Source organism: Rana temporaria, chromosome 3 (genome assembly GCF_905171775.1).
Source record: "Rana temporaria chromosome 3, aRanTem1.1, whole genome shotgun sequence".
Classification (NCBI taxonomy): Eukaryota; Metazoa; Chordata; class Amphibia; order Anura; family Ranidae; genus Rana; species Rana temporaria.
Window position 1 is genome coordinate 210713139 of NC_053491.1, and position 20477 is coordinate 210733615.

General features: G+C 43.6%; 1 protein-coding gene across 11 annotated transcripts in view; it reads left to right on the forward strand.

The window, feature by feature from the left end:
* The window catches only part of PPFIA2 (PTPRF interacting protein alpha 2), a 480721-nt gene extending 474659 nt beyond the window's left edge, over positions 1 to 6062 (forward strand). For 10 of the 11 annotated variants that reach the window (XM_040344192.1, XM_040344193.1, XM_040344196.1 and 7 more), the window contains 2 exons: positions 3504 to 3615; positions 5181 to 6061. In XM_040344192.1, the coding sequence (XP_040200126.1) occupies positions 3504 to 3565 (62 nt within the window). In that variant the 3' untranslated portion in view covers positions 3566 to 3615; positions 5181 to 6061. Of the gene's footprint in view, positions 1 to 3503; positions 3616 to 5180 lie in introns of all 11 variants that reach the window. The other variant, XM_040344191.1, reaches the window with a different exon arrangement.
* Positions 6063 to 20477: the final 14415 nt, after the last annotated feature.

Here is a 20477-nt window from a genome sequence, read left to right on the forward strand (position 1 = left end):
TCTATTTTCACGGTAGCTACTTCTCACATCACTTACCTTGGTATAAAAATTGGCAAACTGCCCTCCTCTCTGTACCACTTGAATTACCCCCCTCTGATAACAAAAATCTCTCAAGAATTGAGGAACTGGTCGGATCTGCCGCTCTCGCTCCTGGGAAGATGTCACTTGGTCAAAATGGTCAGCTTTGCCAGACTACTTTACCCAATGCAGACCATACCCCTGCTCCTACGCCATAAAGATGTTAAACGTATTGAATCGGCTATCTCAAAATTCATATGGCATGGCAAGAGACCTCGCATAGCTTTGAAAAAACTTTTTCTTCCCAGGGGCGAAGGTGGAGTTAGTCTTCCTAGTGTCAGGCTGTACAACCTAGCATGTTTATTGAGGATAAGTCTAGACTGGATATCACACTCTTCAAGGTACTCAAACTACTGTCTAGAATCTGCTATGGTACACCCCTTCTCCCTAGTGGCTCTTCTACACTGCAAATGGAAATCGATTACCCCTACGCTCCAACATAACCTGTTACTTAGAGATACCGTCATCGCCTGGAGGGAAACTCGGAAACTCCTTGGCCTATCCCCCTTCATGTCACGGCATCTTCCCATTCAAGGCAACCCCAGCTTCCCCGCAGGTTTAGACCATAAACCCTTCAAAGTTTGGCAGGATAAGGGACTCTCACTTTTCTCATCTATATGTGACTCTTCGACTGGCATTCCCTTATCTTTTGTAAAAATTGCCGAGGCCTTTGATCTGCCCAAATCCCATGCTTTCCACTACTGGCAATGCATCAACTACCTACGCTCCTCTTGTAGTGAGCCCTCGAAACGTTTTTCTTCCAAGTTTACTGACCGGCTGCTCATGGAAGGTTCATATAAGATTTATGACATCTACAAACCCCTGCTTCTTGAAGCCCTACCGTCCATATCATCCTCATCTGTCGCGAATTGGGGCAAGGACTTTCCTGACGAGGACCTAATACCCAAACTGCTGCACGGTTTCAATAAAGTCCAACGGATAACCCCTAACGAAATCTGGAAGGAAACCCAGCTAAAAATCCTCCACCGGGCCCACATCCCCTATCTGCGATCATCGCAGGACTCGAACGGGGCCTCCTGCCCCCTGTGTCTTCAACCAAAACCTTCTTTGGCACATCGGTTCTGGTCATGCTCATTTATCTCGACTTTTTGGGACCAAGTCCTGGCCTACGTCTTTCAAATTACTCTACTGAGGCTGCCCAAAGATCCTCTTCTCCTCATATTTGGATACTGGGACCCCCTGCTACTTCAAAGATCTCAAGGATCTGCCCCTCACTCCAATGCTGCTCCGCCTCATCCACAGGCACCCAAGAACTGGCCTCTACTCTGCTTCCTTGTTGCACGACGGGCAATCCTGAGGAACTGGATATCTCCTCTACCCCCCTCCATCACTCAAATCCAACGGGATCTTCTTCTCCTCCTCTACAAGGAGCGAGCCACCACAGATTTTCAGCGAGCTTCAGCAAAGGCCCGCTTCCTCTCAACTTGGGAGCCTTTCATGGCCACTACGCTTTCTCAAGAGGACTTCTCCAATTTTGACCAATACTCCTTCTCATACTTCAAATCCCCTCCGCCTCTGTTCCCAGCTGGGGACTCGCCATCACCCGCTGCCCGATCCACCACTTCCAGATGACCTGAACTGCATTAGATGATCCGGAGGTCACCACCCCCCCCTTCCCCCCCCCACTTCTATGCCTCAATGACTGCAGCTTATACCACGGTGCCCCCCCCCCCACTGTTATTTTTACTTTCAGCTCCTTTTTCTTCCCCTTATGTTTTATACTACATCATAATGTTTGCAATGTCTCTCATAGCTGTTGTTAGCGAATTATTATGCACCAGTTTTAGATTTGTTTTTCTAAGCTCACCCTACAGATCCTACCAGTTCGTACTCCCATACTCTCATGTATATTTATCTGTCTACATGGAGACAAACATCCTCTTTGGCGCCCCCCCCCCCTTTTGGGGGGAGTGTGAAAGAGAACTCCCTCCCCACACCCATCCCCCTCAAAATCTCTCCAGGTACCCGACCTCGAAAACCTTGCCTCCACTATGTCACATGTATGTTCTCGCTAATCTAATGACATTACATTTTCGGGGCTGCGTCCCCTCCTGCTACTTGTTTTGTGATGCCCTTATCTTACCCTGTTTTGTTATAACTCTTGAAAACTCAATAAATACTTTTGAAAAAAAAAAAAAAAAAACTGGAGAGTACAAAATCAAATGCAGATGTGCATGGTAGCCAATCAGCTTCTAACTTCAGCTTGTTCAATAAGGTCGGATTCACATCTATGCGACTTGAATGCGGAGTTCCCCGCATTCAATTCGCATAGCAGGAGAATGTGACTGGCTCTGTATGGAGTCGGTTCACAAATCTCCGTAGTGGGTCCGGTGCGGTGTGCCGGAAAAACACGTGCCTTTTTTGGTGCGTTTCAAGTTAGATTTCAGCCCAAAATCCGGGCTGAAATCGGACCTGAACCGGTGAACCATCACGCACCGGACCCCTGCTGAGCGCCGCATGTGGCGACAGTGTGAACCCGGCCTTAAGCTTTGACAATAAAACCTGGAAGCTGATTGGCTATCATGCAAAGCAGCACCAGATGTCGCAGTCTCCAGTTTTAGTAAATCAACCCCAGTACAGCTTACACTATAGAAACCCCATTGTTTCATGACTTCACATTTGAGGATAGGCCTTTCACAATTCATTTTGGGAATTTTGTAATGCTTAAATTCCCCAGGGCCTCTTTAGGTTTCATAGTAGAAGAGGGTTGCCTACTTTCATACAAGAGTTCTTTGGGGAGGCCCTTAGCTATACAGAATATTGTTATTTCAGGGCTGCAAACTACTAAACATGACTTATCAAGGTATGAGGAGCAAAAAAACATTTAACCTTAAAGGGGTTGTAAAGGTACAATTTTTTTTCCTAAATAGCTTCCTTTACCTCAGTGCAGTCCTTCTTCACTTACCTCATCCTTCGATTTTGCTTTTAGGAGAGCACTCTCTATGTTGCAGATAGAGAAAGGAGCTGTGTGTTAGTGGGCGTCCTGACTCCCCTGTAGTCCAAGGGAGGGGGCGAGCACGACACTCCACACCAGGGAGAAAGCCTTGCATTACTGTGTGGAGTTACAGACAGAAGAACAGGAAGTGAGGATTTCTCAGAAGAAATAAGGACATTTAAAAGCAAAATGGAAGGATGAGGTAAGTGAAGGAGGACCGCACTAAGGTAAAGGAAGCTATTTAGGGGAAAAAATTTACCTTTACAACCTCTTTAAGTACACTTATTGATCTATGCAGATTTGTAGTCTTTGTATAGAAGAGATGCATAGAAGACTACATTGTTATCATATAGTTTATTTAGCCTAATGTGAGAGGAATTTTTTTGAAAACCAGTGTGTGCTGAGTAGTAATAGATGGTTGGGATGATTTATGTTCAGTTACTGAACATATATATTTGCATTTTCTTAGCAGCTGCTCCTTCCGCAATGCAGAGACTAGACAGCTCTACAGTCCGGACATATTCATGTTGACAACACTTTAAACAAAAAAAACAAAACAAAGAGCAAAGCACTGACTAACAGTAAGTAATGTGTTTTATTATTTATGTCGTAAAAGTCATTTTTGCCAAGTATAAGCAAACTAATTCACAAAATGGTAATTTACCACTGTGGGTGATGATAGGCTTGCAGGCTTCACTGCTCATGCTGAGTTGCCAGCCACAACTTGGTCTGTTTAGACCACCTTAAGGCCTGGTTCACACTAGTGCAATTTCAGATGCGACTTGGGTCACATGAACAATTTTTTTTAATGGTGCCTCTTCACATCAATGCAGCGTGATTTTGGAAAAGGGTCCTGTGCTACTTTGGTGCGATTCCAGGGCGATTCTGGCCCCATAGAATAAGCAAACCGCATTCAAGCTGTATCACAAAATCGCACCGACAGTCTGATCAAAATCGGATCGCAACAGTGTGAACCTAGCTTAAAGTAGAACTTTCATCAGAAAATTAAGTCCTGCTAGATCACTTCAGGTTTGCCACTTTTGCAAGTATAGCTATGTACATTAACAATAAGTGCCTATACTGTTAAAAATCCAGGTCTCACCCTTCTCTGCACATGCTCAGTTGCTCTCCATTTTTGGCATTGTGCCAAAAATCTGAGCTACTAGAGGCCAATCTGCTGACAGCCTAACGATTTACTGCTGATCACGGGCACCGGGCTTCAGCAAAACAGCAGCCTCCAGCAAGAAGAAACAATGCAGTAGGCAATTTGTAGCACACGCTCATTTTGGTAACATAAGTATTAATGTGAAATGTACTGTATGTCCCTTGCTAAAGAATATTATTTTTTATTAAGTTATGTGTAAAATTCTGCTTTGAGTGAAGTACTGTTAATTTAATTAATTTTGAGTGTCTTACGCTCCTGTCACACTGCATAGGAAGTCATGGGGAACCACTGTTTCCTGGCTCAGTGTTGCAGCATTCTGTATCATCTGCCTGCTTACGGGTCAACAAAATATAATTTTAGTTGATGCTACTAGTGATTTCCTACCCAAACATAAAGGGAGATGAAATAGGAAAAACATAGGTTAGCTGTAATGATATGTCCACCATCTTTGGCTACTGCAGGGTATGTTACACATCTTAATTTTACTCAGGCAGCAATCTCCTGATGGTGAACATGCAGTGTTGCGACTTGTAGTGCCGGCTGCAGAGTACACTGATCACTGTCGCTCGATCACGGATTCCAATGGGTTTTATTTGTATTTATTTTTTAAGCATGTGATTAGAGCCAGAGTCTCTAATAGGCTTCAAAAAAGGGTGGGCACAGGGTGCAGAGCCTTTCACCCTGAGCCCACTCAGTTGGGTGACATTAGCAAATGAATATTCACTATTGTCACACTGATCTTCCTCCCGGCCAATCAGGAATCGTGTCATGAGACCTGTCACCTGACTGACTGAAAGGACAGGCAAATCTATTGGATGCCTCCTTTCTTAACTCTGATTTCTCCCGCTGTAGGCATGTTCCATGTCATCGGCTTTGAATATTGTTGTCCAGTCACTAGCACTTTAATCCTAAAGGCTATAAAAAGCCAGGAAAACGGTTATGCTATGAAACAACTCTAATGCTAGAATGTATTCCCCCCAGGTGTCTTCTTCTAACCATCTACCTGAAGTGCACTACCTAGAAGAATGAAAACGAGAGACCATCTGGCCGATAGCTGAATGCCAGAACGAGCACTGATCTACAAAACTAAAATGTGAAAATATTTTTATGTATCGTATTATCATATGCCTAGTTTAAGAGACAGAGAACAACTATAATTAAAAGAAAGGTTCCCATGATCCATAGAGGTTTTAATGTGCACAACTTAATGAGATGGAACCGATCGTTTTTATGTTCTGTTACATCTGTTTTTTCCTTGTAATATACTAGAAATATTTAAGTATTTAATGTGTATTTATTTTATGAAGTGTAAGTCTTTTTTATTTTCTCAAGTGTAAATGGTTATAAATATGATTTTCTAAAAAATAAAACTTAAAGTTCAATTGAGTCTATGTGGGAAGACCTGACGAAATAGTGTCTCTAATGTTTGTACCTTTCCATCTCACTGTTTTTACAGTTTTTTGGATTGTAACAGTCAAATGTTTAGCAGTTAGATGCCTCAACATGTTTCTCCTAAGAGCCTCCAAACATCCAGCTATAGACCTGCCTCTGGTTCCATGGTGTAATCTGGCAGTGGAGCCTAATGGACTTACAAAAAGGCACTTGATAGGTTAAAGTCTTTTAGAGAAGCACTGTGATGGCTCTTTGAGTAATGAACTGTTTACATAAGTCAAAAGCAATCACCAGGACACCGGTCTTTGGTTTAAAAAAAAAAAAAGCAAAAAAAAAAGAAATGATAACCTGTGGACCAAGAAAACACTTTGCTTTACCGAGAACACCTTTTACTTTTTCTTCAGATGCCAGTGTCTGTTGGATGTAATATTCCAACAGTTTAATATTTAAGATTCTTACGTAAAAAATAAAATAAAAAAAAAACAATCATAAGTTTATTCCAGCTTTTGCTTTTAGCAAATATATTTATTGTTACTCTCCTCGCCAAGATGGCCTTGTAAAGAATTGTTTAAAGATGAAATGACTGAAAGACAAGTGAAAGATGCCTATATATTTAGGCCTGTTTAATAAGAGATACATGTATCTTACACGGTGGAGCAATCTGTAGCAACCAATCAGGATTCATCGTGCAGTGAACGTCTCCGTAAATGCATACTGCTTAGTTGCTATAGGTTACTACAGTTCACACAGCTTTACTAAGTTTGATTATATCTAAATCTGGATATAATACATAGGCATAGCTGCAATCTTATTACCTGCTGTGGCTTTATTTGTTGTTTGCAACCGTTGCTTCTTCCCTGATAGTTATTATGGACATCTCCCAAGTAGGGGGTTACGATTTTTTTTCAAACTAATTGCCAACTTCCGCTGCTTGACTTTTGCCTGAAACCTTTTAGTTATTCCGTTAAGCCAATGCACGTTCATAAACATTTATTTTATTGTCAGATCTCATTTTTAACTAATGAAAGTTGGAAGTTTATGGTGACAAAATGTTTTCCTTCCATTGTCAATAAAAAGGGAAATAAAACTAAACTCTCTCTGGCTTGTATAACTATGGTGATGTACAGATCTTTTTAGAGAAGGTGGAGTCCCTAGGCTAAGCCACTAGAGGGCACTCTGAATTCACAGGACAAAAACAAAAGAACTATAATTTCAATGTCGGCTTTTACTCATTTTTATCCATATCTGTATTTATAAATTGCATGTTTCCAGATTGAACTTTTTGGTTTAAATGGGTTGTAAAGGTTCGTTTTTTTATTTTATTTTTCAAAATAGGTTACTTTAAGCTAGTGCATTGTTGGTTCTCTTACATTTTCCTTCAATTTCCCTTCTAAATGTTTTTTTTTCTTTGTTTTCTTTGTCTGGATTTCTCACCTGGGATTGGAAAGAAATCCTGGACTGCCGAACTCTGTTAAACAATGTCTATTGGATAAAATCAAAACATGATCCAAAAATGGTGCAGTCAAAAATAGACAGTCAGTGAACACTAGGACAAAAAAATTGCTAACATGTTTCACATCGTGAAATGCTTACTTATAGCTATAAGTAAGCATCTCACGATGTGAAACATGTTAGCCATTTTTTTGTCCTAGTGTTCACTGTCTATTTTTGACTGCAATAGTCAAATTTTGGATCATGTTTTGATTTGATTTTATCCAATAAAGACATTGTTTAACGGAGTGCGGCAGTCCAGGATTTCTTTCCAATCCCATGCATTTGTGCAGAGCCAGCACCTGTCGGCCTCAGTAGGGCGGAAGACACTCAAGGGATCAGCAGCTTTTTCAGAGCTGTATCACCTCTGAATTTCTCACCTGTTCCTCCTGTTCTGGCTGACTAACCCCCAGCCAGATGATGGGGGCAAGCTTACTGAGGAGAAACAGGAAGTGAGAAATTCAGACAAAGAAAAAAAACATTTAGAAGGGAAATCGAAGGAAAAGGTAAGTGAACCAACAATGCACTAGCTTAAAGGAACCTATTTAGAAAATAAAAAAACAAACCTTTACAACCCCTTTAACTGCACACATTTTGGAAAATAAGATGCAGTTAATGTAAAAAATAAAACTAATTCGACAAACTCCAACTTTGGAACATAAAGCATAAAGTAAATTACGTTTACAGTTAAAGTCACTTATAAATGTACTGCGTGAATAATTTGTTTTTGACATATGTGGCAATTCAACTACAGCTGCTCTAAAGGTGGCCATAGTTTAGTTTAGCTTTACTTCTCCTGTGGATCACAGGAGTGCAGAACCAACTGGAGCTGTCGGCTGATATCACAGAGCCAGACCAGGCTCAGGAAAGATCGCGAATATGATTGGGATCTGCCCACATGTCCAGACCGTCAGCCGGCTCAGCCTCTCGGTGAGCTGCTGAAGAGCTTGAGCCACCCGCTCTTGCCCCCTCCAGAGCCCAATGCCCCAGTGACTGATGGTCAGCAGCTCTCTGCTCAGGGAGCTCTGAGCGATCTGCGGTGTTTGATCGCTTGGTTCTCAGCATTAGAGCTGGTGGGGGGACTAATGCTGCCTCCAGTATCAGCATACCTCTCTGAGCCCCACGGCTTGTTAATTGAGAGGCATAGAGAAGCATGTGGACAGATGTCTGTGTTTATGCTTTTTAGAGCAGGCCAAACTACAGGAATGGAGCCAGGGATGCTGATTGGTAGAGCGAGGAGGCTCGGATCACCTGCAGCTCTGCTACTGGACAGTTTTTCTCCTGTGTACTGTAGGCAGGGAAACATCCATCTTTTAACTGTGGTGATCCTACTGAGCCTGACAGTGCTCAGATCGCACAGCTACCGCCTGCTGCATAGTGTTTCTTGCCCGGGGGAACAGCAGTTCCAAAGTCTGCTACATGACGGTCATAGTGTGTTCCTCCCCCAGAGCAACAGTGAGAAAGTTTGCCACAGGTGCTAGTCATTTACTTTATTCTTCTTCCCATGTTACAGTAGGCATCCAACACAGTATTTTTGCATCTACACACTAGGGCTGGCTTTTGATGAATAATTTTTTTTTTTGGTATTCGACCAGCAGGTTGGATGAAATAGATGATCGGATTTCACCTGGCCACAAATTTGATGTGAGTGAGCTATTGTTTTCTGACAGTGGGAACACTTCCCTGTTATAATAATAAACTGATTAACGCTGCCTGCTATAGCCAGTGGTGCTGATTGATCAGAGAAAATCCAACAAGCTGGTTGTACAGAAGTCAATCAACTTCTGTACAATCAACCTGCCCATATATGGACTAGAATTCAGCCAGTGCCTGCTGAACCAGCTAAATTTTGATCCATGTATGGCCAGCTTAAGGCTGAATTAAAGCGGAGTTCCGGCCACAATTTCACGTTTTAAATATAAATACCCCTGTAATACACAAGCTTAATGTATTCTAGTAAAGTTAGAGTAAAGTAGAGTAAACTAAGGTCCGTTTTGTTAGGTTGTTACAGCATTTAGACACGTTATAAAATAGAAATTGACTGGGGCCATCTTAAGTGTGGGCATCATGAAGCCAGACTGTATGACATCCTGGATTTCAGCCTTGCAGATCTCACACATGCTCAGTGCTGCACAAGCAGTGTAATAGGTTTCAGATCAGGTTTCAGCACCTGTACTGTCCAAGTCGCATGATTCTTCGAGACTGGGGAGTGCACAGACTCCTGGAAAGTTACACCCACTACATTCCCAGGAGTCTGTGCGGTGTAGGTTAGGAAGCTTAAGCACCTAGGTGCAGGAAGAGGGAAGATTAACTATGCTGCCTAGCAACAACACTTTGAAGGCATCTAAAAAAAAAAAAATTCATAAAGGACTAATGACATGTTTTTTAAAAATACTGATAATGTTATGTTTATGGGTGGAACTCCACTTTAAGTTCAGCCTATATTAGTTTGGCTCTCCACAAGATTTCCAGCGTCTTATGTGGACCCTTGGGAAAATGTAATTGCCCACCCCTGTTCTAGAGGAATCCCACAAGTAAGGTGGACCAATGTAACTATTTAAAAATATCCATATCTAAAAGTCCTCTTTAAACTAATGCCGCGTACACACCATCGTTTTCTGCGATGGAAAAATGCGACGCTTTATGTGCTTTAAAAAAACGTCATTTTTCAAACTTCAATTTGAACAACGACGTAGCATACACACCATCGCTTTTTCACAACGCTCTAGCACAGCGCAGTTCCGTCAATCACGCACGACGTCACTATAAAGGGTCGTTTCCATGCGGAAGACGGCCTCTTTTGCTGATATCGTGTTGCTGCGTGTTAGTAAAAGTTTGGTGAGATACGATTCGTGATTTTCAGTGACTGTGCTTTAAATTTCGTTTTCTTGTCTATAAGCTGAAAAACACCTTAACGAATGTGCTGATTCCATTCTGAACAGTCGTTTTACATGAATGAGCGCTGCCGTCTCCTAACTTGCTTCTGAGCATGCGCGGGCTTAAATCGACGTTTTTACGTACACACGGTCAATGTTTAGAACACAGAAAACGACGTCGGCCAAAAACGACACATAAAATTGAAGCATGCTTCAATTTTTTTCTGTCGTTTTTTAGAAGACATAAAACGACGTTTTTGCCCACACACGGTCAATTAAATTGACGTTTTTGAAAATGACGTTTTTTTCCATCGCAGAAAACGATGGTGTGTACGCGGCATTACACTGGAGTGGTGTCACTTGAAACACTTTAGTACAATATGAATCTTGAGGAGAGCCTGCTAAGCAGTTCAAAAAGTATGGAAAGCCTAAAGCCCCATACACACGATCAGACCTTTGTCCGACCAAAATCACATCGGAATTCCGATGGAATTACATCTGAGTAAAAGAAAACATGTTCTCTATCTAAACTCCAATGGAATTTATCGGAATTTCCGATGGAATTATTCCGATGGGGCAGACTTTTTCCATTCGAAATTCAGATCGTGTGTACGGGGCTTTACAATTATCTGCACCCTTTTGGTCTGTTGTAGATACAGTTTCAATAGATAGGTTCAACCCGTCTTTATGGTGTAACATGTATCGCTGCTCACTGGCTTCACCCTTTCCCCCATGACAGGGAGTGGGGGGACCATCTGCCCACACTTGCTGTCACATTTCAAAATCAGCATGGCTATGTCTGTCTATTTATCATTTTTTTCTGAACTGCACTGTGAGCATTGTCACCCAAGGCTGCAAAATGGGCTGCTGGCAGCATCACCAGGTAGAAATAAAAAAATAAAACAAATGCAACCACTGCGTCTAAGGACTGCTAAGCTGCATAATATTACAAATATGTGCAGGCATCCATCCGATTTTTGCATCGGCTCTTGGGTGCTGCCGACCCCATCTTGGCTAAGGGAAACTGGCCGTGAAGCCTTGCGGCTTTACAGCCGGTTTCCCACTGTGCATGCATGAATTGCGCTGCGCTTTCAAAATGGGCTAGCTCTGGGTGGGGGGGGGGGAGTTGGGGGATGGAGGAGGAGGGTCTGAATTTCCAGCTCACTTCACGGTGACAAAGTGAACTGCAAGTGGGAGGGGGTACCTGTCAAAACCAGGTACCCCCTGCCCCCAAAAAGGTGCCCGGAATGGGGGGGGGGGAAGCAGACAAGCAGAACTTCCCATTTGGGTGGAGCTCCGCTTTAAATAAAGCTTCAGTCCCAGGGTGGTAATATTAATGGCTTCAACAAAGCTACTCAAGGGGTTGCAGAAGTGTTGTGTACACATTGCTCTCATACAGGCTAAAGTGACTGTGAAAAAAGGAAAAGAAAGGCAGAAAGGGTTAAAAGCACTTACAAGATTGTTGAGTGTTAAAAGACATGATAAAATCCTCATAAAGTCCTCATTTGTGGTATGTGTCCATCCTCAGCATGGTGGTAGAGAGCAGTGTAAAGCGATTGTGAACAAAGCATCATTGTTGCAATTGGAGTAACACTGGATGGTACAAAGCAGTAGCCTTAAAATGAACCTGTGCCCAGACTTGTACACATTAAATGATTACATTTATTATACATCAAACAAGCAGTAAAATGCTTTAAAATGTTCCCTCATTCACTTAAATTAGGGAATTTCTACACAATGCTAAAGGCATTGTGTAGAAATTATTTTTTAATGTTCACAACAGAAGCACTGACATCTTAGCTTCTTTCCCCTCTATTGATTCAGAATATTGGCAGCTTGTCTGTCTTCTAATGTATGCAAACAGCAGATACCGTAAGCAGGCAGAAACTGACTAAAGCATGAGTCTTGGGGGGGTTATTTATGAAAAGGCAAATCCACTTTGCACTACGAGTGCAAACTACAAGTGCAAAGTGCACTTGAAATTGCACTGAAAGTCCCCTTGGAAGTGCAGTCGCTGTAAATCTGAGGGGAAGATCTGAAATGAGGGGAAGCTCTGCTGATCCAATCATGTGCAAGCTAAAATGCTGTTTTTTTTATTTCCCTTGCATATCCACCTCGGATCTACAGCGACTGCACTTCCAAGTGTACTTTCAGTGCAATTTCAAGTGCACTTTGCACTTGTAGTGCAAAGTGGATTTGCCTTTAGTAAATGACCCCCTTGGTATTTTTTAAGGTGATTTACTTCACAGTACATACAACTACAGAGGTCAGAGAAGACTTGTTTAATACCAATTTTAACAATGTAAATCCTTTAATGTCTATAGTGGCTCTGCACTGTTATGTCGGCAACACACATTACAGTTTAGTTGTAGCTATTCTTTTAAATCTGCCAACTTCTATGTGGAGGAGGGTCTTCATACAGGCTTGGATACAAATTCAACAGACTGCTTAGGTGAACCTACACTCACATCGTTTTGGTAGGTGTAAAAAGATTGTAATGTGTATAGCTAGCATAAAGCCTGATTGCTCAGATAAGGTCTAGCCTTTAAGATATTGGTGCTCACAGAGCATCATATCTACAGGTGCTTTTTATGTCCAACCATGCAGAATCTGCATTTGAAGTAAAAAATAAATAAAAACATTACAAAATCAGTAAAAGACTGATGATGGATCTGGTTAAAGTTCTTGGGCACATTATTCACATTTAGCTGAAAAAAAAAAAAACAATCCCCTTTCACTTCTATAATTTGCTGTCCCCGGCTGCCTTGCCTTTTTATGCACCTACCTGCTTACACATGCATTGCCTACTATAGCTTTTAGGTGAGTTATTACCTTCAAATGGCCAGAAGGCATGAGATGATTTATGTTTTTTTTTTTTATTTTCACGGTTTTTGATAGTGGGGCCTCAGGAATGAGGAGAGACAAAAGCTTTAAGTAAAAAGGCTTCCTTTAGCAGCATGGTCTTGGGGCCCTTGCGGCTCTTTTGTTTTTAAAAGAAGTAGAAGAGCAGAAAAATCTGGTGACATTTATTTTTGAGGTTCAGTTTTCTTGCACAATTGTATAGCTCCAATTGGTTGAATGGTTTACAAGTGTTTTGGTAATGTTTACATGTTTCATGTTCAAGCCCATCATTTGCACAGCATCCATCACCATGGTGGAAACAGGTCAAAATTTAATTATATTTGATTCTACAGGACTACACCCTGCTGGTAAAATGTATGCAAATGTTATAATTTAGTCCACTAAAAAAAAAAATGTACATAGAATGTAAATATAAGCAAGGAAACGGATACACTGATCAGCCATAGCTTTATGACCGCCCACCTAATATTGAGAAGGTCCCACTTTTGCCACCAAAACAGTCCTGACCAGGAAATCATGGACACCACTAGACCTCTGAAGGTATGCTGTGGTATCTGGTACCAAGCCATCAGTAGCAGATTTTTTAAGTCTTAAAAGATTATGAGGTGGAGTTGTTTTTCCAGCATAGTCCCACAAATGCTTGATTGGATTGATATCCAGTAGGGATGAGCTTCCAGTTTAAGTCAAACTCATGTTCGACTCGAACATTGCCCGTTTACCCGTTCACCGAACAGCGAAACAATTTGGGGTGTTCGCGGCAAATTCTAAAAGCCGCGGAACACCCTGTAAATGTCTATGGGAGAAATCTAAAGTGCTAATTTTAAAGGCTTATATGCAAGTTATTGTCATAAAAAGTGTTTGGGGACCTGGGTCCTGCTCCAGGGGACATGTATCAATGCAAAAAAAGTTTTAAAAACTGCAGTTTTTTCGGGAGCAGTGATTTTAATAATGTTTAAAGTGAAACAATACAAGTGAAATATTTCTTTAAATTTCGTACCTGGGGGTGTGTATAGTATGCCTGTAAGTAGCGCTTGTTTCCCGTGCTTAGAACTGTCCCTGCACAAAAGTTCATTTCCGAAGGAAAAAAAGTAATTTAAAAGTACTCGCGGCTATAATGAATTGTCGGCTCCCGGCAATACAGAGAAAAGTCATTAATAATAAACAAAAAAAATATATGTGGGGGTCCCCCCAAATTCAATTACCAGGCCCTACGGGTCTGGTATGGATTTTTAAGGGGAACTACGCTCCAAATAAAAAAAAAATGTTGTGGAGTTCCCCCCAAAAATCCATACCAGACCCTTTATCCAAGCATGCAACCTGGCAGGCCGCAGGAAAAGAGGGGGGGATGAGAGAGTGCCCCCCTCCTGAACCGTACCAGGCCACATGCCCTCATCATGGGGAGGATGCTTGGGGGGTCTGTGACTCCTCAAAGCACCATGTTGATGGGGACAAGGGCCTCTTCCCCACAACCCTTGCCCGGTGGTAGTGGGGGTCTGTGGGCGGGGGGCTTATTGGAATCTGGAAGACCTATTTAACAAAGGGGACCCCCATATCCTATCCCCCCCCCATGTGAATTGGTAAGGGGTACATTGTACCCCTACCATTTCACAAAGAACATGTAAAACTTAAAAAAAAACACAGTTGGAATAAGTCCTTTATTAAAAATGAAAGATTCCAGCGGTGGTAATCCACTCTCGATGTCCACTGCAGCGCTGTCGGTATCCTGCGGTACCCTCAAGGTCCAGGCTCCAGCAATGATGTCCAGCGCAGCGAGGAACAACATCCTGTCTCCACCGAAGACACCCCAGGAATAACGTTGCGGCAGCCTGACTGGTCTCTTATTTAGCTGAGGACGGGGCCACCCGTCACGTGACCGCGTCCCCCTCTGACGCAAGGGGAAACCCGGCCTTTCCCAGGGATGTGACGGGTGACCTCGCCCCCCTCTGATGTAACGCAGGTTTCCCATCGCATTTCCCAGATCATCCATCGCAGGATACCAACAGCGATGGAGTGGACATCGAGAGTGGATTACCACTGCTGGGGGTCACAGACCCCCAAAGCATCCTCCCCATGTTGAGGGCATGTGGCCTGGTACAGTTAAGGAGGGGGGGCGCTCCCTCGTCCCCCCTCTTTTCTTGCAGCCTGCCAGGTTGCATACTCGAATAAAGGGCCTAGTATGGATTTTTGGGGGGAACTCCACAACATTTTTTTTTATTTGGCGGGGAGTTCCCCGGTTATTGAATTTTGGGGGACCCCACGCATTTTTTTTTTTTAAATCAATGACTTTTAATGACTTTTCTCTGTATTGCAGGGAGCCGACAATTCATTATAGCCGCACGTACTTTTAAAAGACTTTTTTCCTTCAGAAATTACATTTTGTGCAGGGACAGTTCTAAGCATGGGAAACAAGCGCTACTTTACAGGAATACTAAACACACCCCCAGGTATGAAATTTAAAGGAATATTTCACTTTTATTGTTTCACTTTAAGCATTATTAACCACTTAAGCCCCGGACCATTTTTCAGCTAAAGGACCAGGCCCCTTTTTGTGATTCGGCACTGTGTGGCTTTAACCGACAATTGCGCGGTAATGCGACAAGGCTCCCAAACAAAATTGGCGTCCTTTTTTTCCCACAAATAGAGATTTCTTTTGGTGGTATTTGATCACCTCTGTGGTTTTTATTTTTTGCGCTATAAACAAAAATAGAGCGACAATTTTGAAAAAAAATTCAATATTTTTTACTCTTGCTATAATAAATATCCCCCAAAAATATATAAAAAAAAACGTTTATTGGTTTGCGCAAAAGTTATAGCATCTAGAAAATAGGGGTTAGCTTTATGGCATTTTTATTAACATTTTTTTAAATAATAATGGCAGCGATCAGCGATTTTTATCATGACTGCGACATTATGACGGACAAATCGGACACTATGTTGGGACCATTGTAATTTTTCAGCGATCAGTACTATAAAAATGCACTGTTACTGTGAAAATGACACTGGCAGTAAAGGGGTTAACCTCTAGGGGGCGCTGTAAGGGTTAAGTGTGTTTTAGTGTGTAATTATTACTGTAGGGGGCGTGGTTGGGCATGTGACGTCACTGATCGTCGTTCCCTATGACAGGGAACAGACGATCAGTGACAGGCTCACTAGGAAGCACGGGGAGAGGTTTGTTTACACTTACCTCTCCTCGTTCTTCAGCTCTGTGACCCAATCACAGGACACAAGCGGCGTTCAGGCCCGCGGGCACGGTCACAGAGCTCAGGGCCGGTTAGCGAGCGTGCCATCGTGCGCGTGACCCACGGCTGGGCACTTAAAGGGCAACGTACCTGTAGGTAATTGTACCCAGTCGTGCCATTCTGCCAGCGTATATTGGCGTGAGGCGGTCCTTAAGCGGTTAAAATCACTGCTCCTGAAAAAACTACTGTTTTTAAAACTGTTTTGCATTGATACATGTCCCCTGGGGGCAGGACCCAGGACCCCAAACACTTTTTATGACAATAACTTGCATATAAGCCTTTAAAATGAGCACTTTAGATTTTTCATGTTCCTGACCCATAGACTTTAACGGTGTTCGGATGTTCGAACAAATGTATTGCCTGTTCGCATGCTCTGATGCAAACCGAACTGGGGGGTGTTCGGCTCATCCCTAATATCCAGGGAATTTGCAGGCACCAAACCATTTTTTCAGTGTTGCAGGGTGAATTATTCTGCTGAAAGAGGACAGGGAATCCTGTTTCAATGTAGGGTTATACTTGGTCAGTAACCATGTTTGGGTAGGTGGTACATGTCAAAGTAACACCCACATAAATGGCAGGTCCCAAGGTTTATAATAATAATGATAATAATAATAATAATAATAATACAAAATTGTATTTAATATAGCTTCTTTAAGCCCCCTTTCACACCTGTTGACCGTATATGTCCGCTTTTTCATCCATCCGTTTACGGATGAAAAAGGGACATACATTAATCCCTATGAGATAGCGGGTGTCAGCGGATGAACATCTGCTGAGACCCGATCTCATCAGTGTCCGCAATCCTCTGATTCTGGAGACGGAGGAAAATCATATTTTTCCATCCGTCTGAAGAGCGGATTGGGTGAACACAGACAGATGGTCCATGTTCATCCGATCCCCCCATAGGATTTGACAGGGCGGTCCCTGCTCAGTGTGCAGGGACCGCACTGTCATCCGCCGGCTCGGTGGATGACAGGTGCTAGGTTAGCAAGAGGATTTTAAAATCTTGTCTGTCACAGCTTAATTGTGGGCCATCCAAGTTTTTATATCACAAACACAGCTAGCAGAGAAGTGGCCAAAGTAGAATCTGGTTTAGTGTAGATGTCTGAGCGTTGTCAGCATAGACATCATAATTGAGTTGGCCAAGTGGAAACATGTAAATGCTAAAAAGTAAGGGACCCAAGATTGAGCCCTGAAGAACACCAAACTTGACTGGACCAACTTCAGACCGGAATCCGCAAAGAGAAACAAAGTGACAGCAATCAGTAAGATATGACAAACTATTTCAGAGCCAATTCTGAGACACCAAATATGGTTTTAAGATGAGAGAGTAAAATATTGTGGTCTACTGTATCAAAGGCAGATCTAAGATCCAATATAATAATAGTTAGTGAGCCAGAATAGAAAGCAGAAGGTAGTTAGTGACTTTCACCAAGGTGGTTACTGTGCTGTGCAGTTGCCGAAAACCAGATTGGAGGGGTTCAACTTGATTATTTAAATACAGGCGGTTATGCAACTCAGATATCACAGCCCGCTCAAGGATCTTGGCAAGCACGGGTAACTTGGATATGGGGCAAAAGTTGTTTAAATTGTCCAGAGCCATGTTGGATTTTTTTGGTACCGAGGTGATAGCATCAATTTTAAGGAACGTTGGTACAAAATCAGTGCTAAGGGAGTTTCTATATGATTATGAGAATAATGGGACATAGAGAACTAAAACAGGATTTGAATAAATGGGTGGGAATAGAATCTAGTTTGCAGGAGGAAGATTTCATATCGGAGACCAATTAAGTCAGAGATGCAGAATCAGGTAGAGAGAAGTGGGAGAGCTAAGAACCATAAAATTGGGTGGGTCAGGAAGTGATGTGGAAGAAACGTGGTATGGTAAGAATGTGATGCCCTATTTTGTCAATTTTTGAGGTGAAAAAATACAAAACATGCGTTACAGAGCTGTGTTGAGGGCTAGTAGTGGATGGACAATGAGCTTTTAAAAGTGATTCTAAAGCAGGGATATTGTCAGGTCACCCGTAGCCAGGTGACAAGTGCACCCCGTAGGGGTCAGGGATGCACCACAGGGTGGTGAATCCTATGGCCGACTGCTGCTAGCGGAGACGAAGCGTGAACCTAAGATCACCCAGGGCGCGGAGACTAAGACCCAGTATTGTATTCACCAGAGCCTTTGATGGTAAGGATGGTCTTGGCCGCTACTGGGTCCAGGTCGCATCCCCGAGATTCCTCAAGTCACACTCCGCAGGGAGAAGGGGGAAGCAGCCAGCAGACCAAACAGTGGTGATGGACAGGCCGAGGTCAGGGCAACAGGCAGACAAGGATAACCGTGGAACATGCAAATAGTCAGGGGCACAGGCAGACAAGGAAGTCGGGGACAAGCCAAAACGGTACACGGAAGATGATCGTAGCACTCTGCAAACAGGAACTAGCGATTCACTGCAGACAGGAACTAAGCATGGAACACTGTTGAACAGCACTGCAGACCTGTAGAGCAACGGTTAATATAGGCTTCCTGGGATGGACTAGGGTGGAGCCATACAGGAAGAGGAAGTGATAAAAAGGGGAACCAGAGCAGGATCTGCCTCTAATGAACACATGGAGATCAGGTAGGCAGACAGGCTTGATGCATATTCATGACAGTACCCTCCCTCTTAAGGCCCCTCCCCCTCCCCAGCCTGGAGCCAGGGCTAAAGGGGAATCCCAGAAGAAACCTCTTCGACAAATGGGGCGCAAAGATCTCAGATGCAGAAATCCAAGACGCCTCCTCAGGACCAAATCCTCTCCAAAGCACAAGGTACTGAAGAACGCCTCTGCGGAGACGAGAATCCAAAACTTGAGTATCCTCATTGACCAGAACCGAAGTAGGGACAGGAGGAGAGGATTTATTGAGGACCAAAGGCCTTTTAGGAATAAGTAAGGGCATGAGAGGGTCAACAGGAATCCGAGGAGGATCAAGCAGACCCTTAAAGATGAACTGGGGATTAAGCACAGGACCATCAGACTGGGCAGAGGTCAGAGCAGGTGACAGGGCACAGGAGTCAAGCTGGATAGCAGGGAAACCAGCAGAATGCAGAGAGCCTTGAAAACAAGGTAGAAAACCCCATTTGGCCGACGATGGCAATCTATCCAAAGGATGGATTGAGCCCCTTAGACAGGTTGCAGGAGGGCCTGAACAAGAAAAGGTAGGAGGCTCATTGGGCATGGGCTGACCTGGCATAGCTGATGCAGAGGCCGATTGAATAGCATATTCAGGTGTAGCGATTACCCGAATCGCATCACAAGGCGTAGTGACTGCAGAACTCGCAGACAAGTTAGCCTGGCTGTGCGTTTTAGGGACAGTCAACGGTAAACTGGAGTGAATGATCGGCTCAGGTTCACAGACGGGCTCCTCATCCAGAGTGCTACATTGGCTAAAAAGTGCATCAGCCTGACTATTGCAGGACACATTCCGGACATCACTACATGTGGTGGGACGAGCAAAAGATTCTGGAATGGTGGCAACAGGAAGTTTCTCTTTTGGGGCAACCTTGGGTAGGCAAGACGTGGAACAGGAGGGACCCCAAGCCAGGATCTGTCCGGCAGTCCAGTCAATGTGAGGAGAATGGAGTCTTAACCAAGGAAGACCCAAAACGATAGGAGCTGAGGTCTTAGGTAGAACAAGGAAGGATATCCACTCCTGGTGAAGTGTGCCTACTGACATCTTAACAGGGACCGTCTGGAAGCGAATAGGACCCCCCGGGAGAACAGTGCCATCAATCGCCGAGACCACCAATGGTGTGGTGAGGGGCAAAAGGGTAAGTCTCATGGACGATGCGATTTCCCAGTCTATGAAATTGCCAGCGGCTCCGGAATCCAGATATGCCGAGACCGAATGAGAAGAAGCACCAAAATGAAGGGACACAGGAAGAAAAAGACGAGAAGGTGAAGGAGATATTTCTGGATCCAATACTCCACCTTCCAGATGTATTGAACCCGAGCGTTTCTCGGGGCGAAGAGGGCAAGTGTCACGAAAATGACTTTTGCCCCCACAGTATAGACACAGGCCTAGAGTTCTGCGCCTGGCACGTTCCTCAGGGGATAGCCTGGTCCGACCCAGCTGCATGGGTTCCTCAGTTGGCAAGGGATGCTCCACGGGTCGAAGAGAGGGGAGCTCAGGCTGACTAAGGGCCAAGGAATGTTGGCGTCGCTTTTCTAGGGTCCTTTCCTGAAAGCGAATATCGATCTGATTACACAAGGAGATCACTCCGTCCAGATCAGTGGGGATGGTTCTTCCTGCTAGTTCATCCTTCACTCTATCAGATAGGCCATGCAAAAAGGTTGCGACTAAGGCCTCATTGTTCCAGCTCAGTTCAGCTGAGTGGATACGGAACTGCAGAGAATATTGTCCCACTGAACGGGATTCTTGGCGG